This window comes from Priapulus caudatus, unplaced genomic scaffold (genome assembly GCF_000485595.1).
Source record: "Priapulus caudatus unplaced genomic scaffold, Priapulus_caudatus-5.0.1 Scaffold659, whole genome shotgun sequence".
NCBI classification, from domain to species: domain Eukaryota; kingdom Metazoa; phylum Priapulida; class Priapulimorpha; order Priapulimorphida; family Priapulidae; genus Priapulus; species Priapulus caudatus.
Genome location: NW_014577720.1, coordinates 97,430 through 98,437, shown reverse-complemented (window position 1 = coordinate 98,437; position 1,008 = coordinate 97,430). Strand labels below are relative to the sequence as shown.

General features: G+C 46.3%; 1 protein-coding gene across 1 annotated transcript; it reads left to right on the top strand.

Annotated features, from left to right (window-relative positions):
* The first annotated feature begins 137 nt into the window (after nt 1-137).
* LOC106812543 (piggyBac transposable element-derived protein 2-like) lies at nt 138-722 on the top strand. Its single transcript, XM_014816439.1, has one exon. The coding sequence runs from the start codon at nt 138-140 to the stop codon at nt 720-722; it is 585 nt and encodes a 194-aa protein (XP_014671925.1).
* The last annotated feature ends 286 nt before the right edge of the window (nt 723-1,008 follow it).

Genomic DNA, 1,008 nt, shown 5'->3' with positions numbered 1-1,008 from the left:
AGAATCGACTGTCAAAATGTCCATTGGAGGGGGAGAAAGCCATGACCAAACGAGGGCGAGGAACCTATGACTACCGCGTCGAGAAAGAAAGTAACGTAGTTTGTCTCCGATGGATTGATACCAAGGCTGTAATCTTGATGTCCACTTCCACTGGGCCAGAACCAGTGGACCAGGCCCGTCGCTGGGACAAGAAGAAGAAGGATTTCGTACAAGTACCAAGGCCAAACATCGTTCTGGCTTACAATCAGCACATGGGAGGCATCGATCTCATGGATTCGTGTATTGCGCGCTACAAGTATCCGTTGAAATCCCGACGTTGGTACATTTACTTGTTCTGGCACTTTCTGACTGTGTGTGTCGTCAACGCTTGGTTTGTCTACCGTCGCGAACACGAACTGTTGAACAAAGACTCAAAAAAGGCGATGAATCTACGTAATTTCCAGGCAAACATTGCCACTGGGATCATTGAGGTGAACACCACACGGAAGCGAGGCAGACCAAGTGATGCCAGCCCTAAAGCCAAGGCACCAAAGCAAGTACGTCAGCCACCAAACTTGGACTCCAGAAAAGATCAGATTGCTCACTGGCCAGTAAAATATGAAAAAAGGCGTCGCTGTGACCTATGTGTATCACTGAAAACAAACACCTACTGTGAGAAGTGCGAGGTACCACTGTGCTTCAATGAAAATCGGAATTGTTTCAAGGCTTACCACAAAATGTGACAGTGCATGTAGATCCCCCACATCTGGACCCTAAAGAACCCATCCATTTAGTATTTATGCATAAAAGTCAGGATTGCAAAAATCTACAGTCAAATGTGCAGGCGTACACAAGTCAAATGACCCATGAATTATCAGACCAGCCCCCCCCCATCATTGCGTACATACTAAATGTATGGCCCCCAAGACGAAATAGACAGACAGTAAAGGGTTGTAGCTGTTCATATTGGAAAAATATATTATCCAGTATCATCCAAGTCGAAGCGCCAAAGGTTCCCCAAAGACCCAG

Excerpts from the sequence above, each read along its gene's own strand:
- LOC106812543 (XM_014816439.1), top strand. The coding sequence starts at position 138 with ATGTCCACTTCCACTGGGCCAGAACCAGTGGACCAGGCCCGTCGCTGG.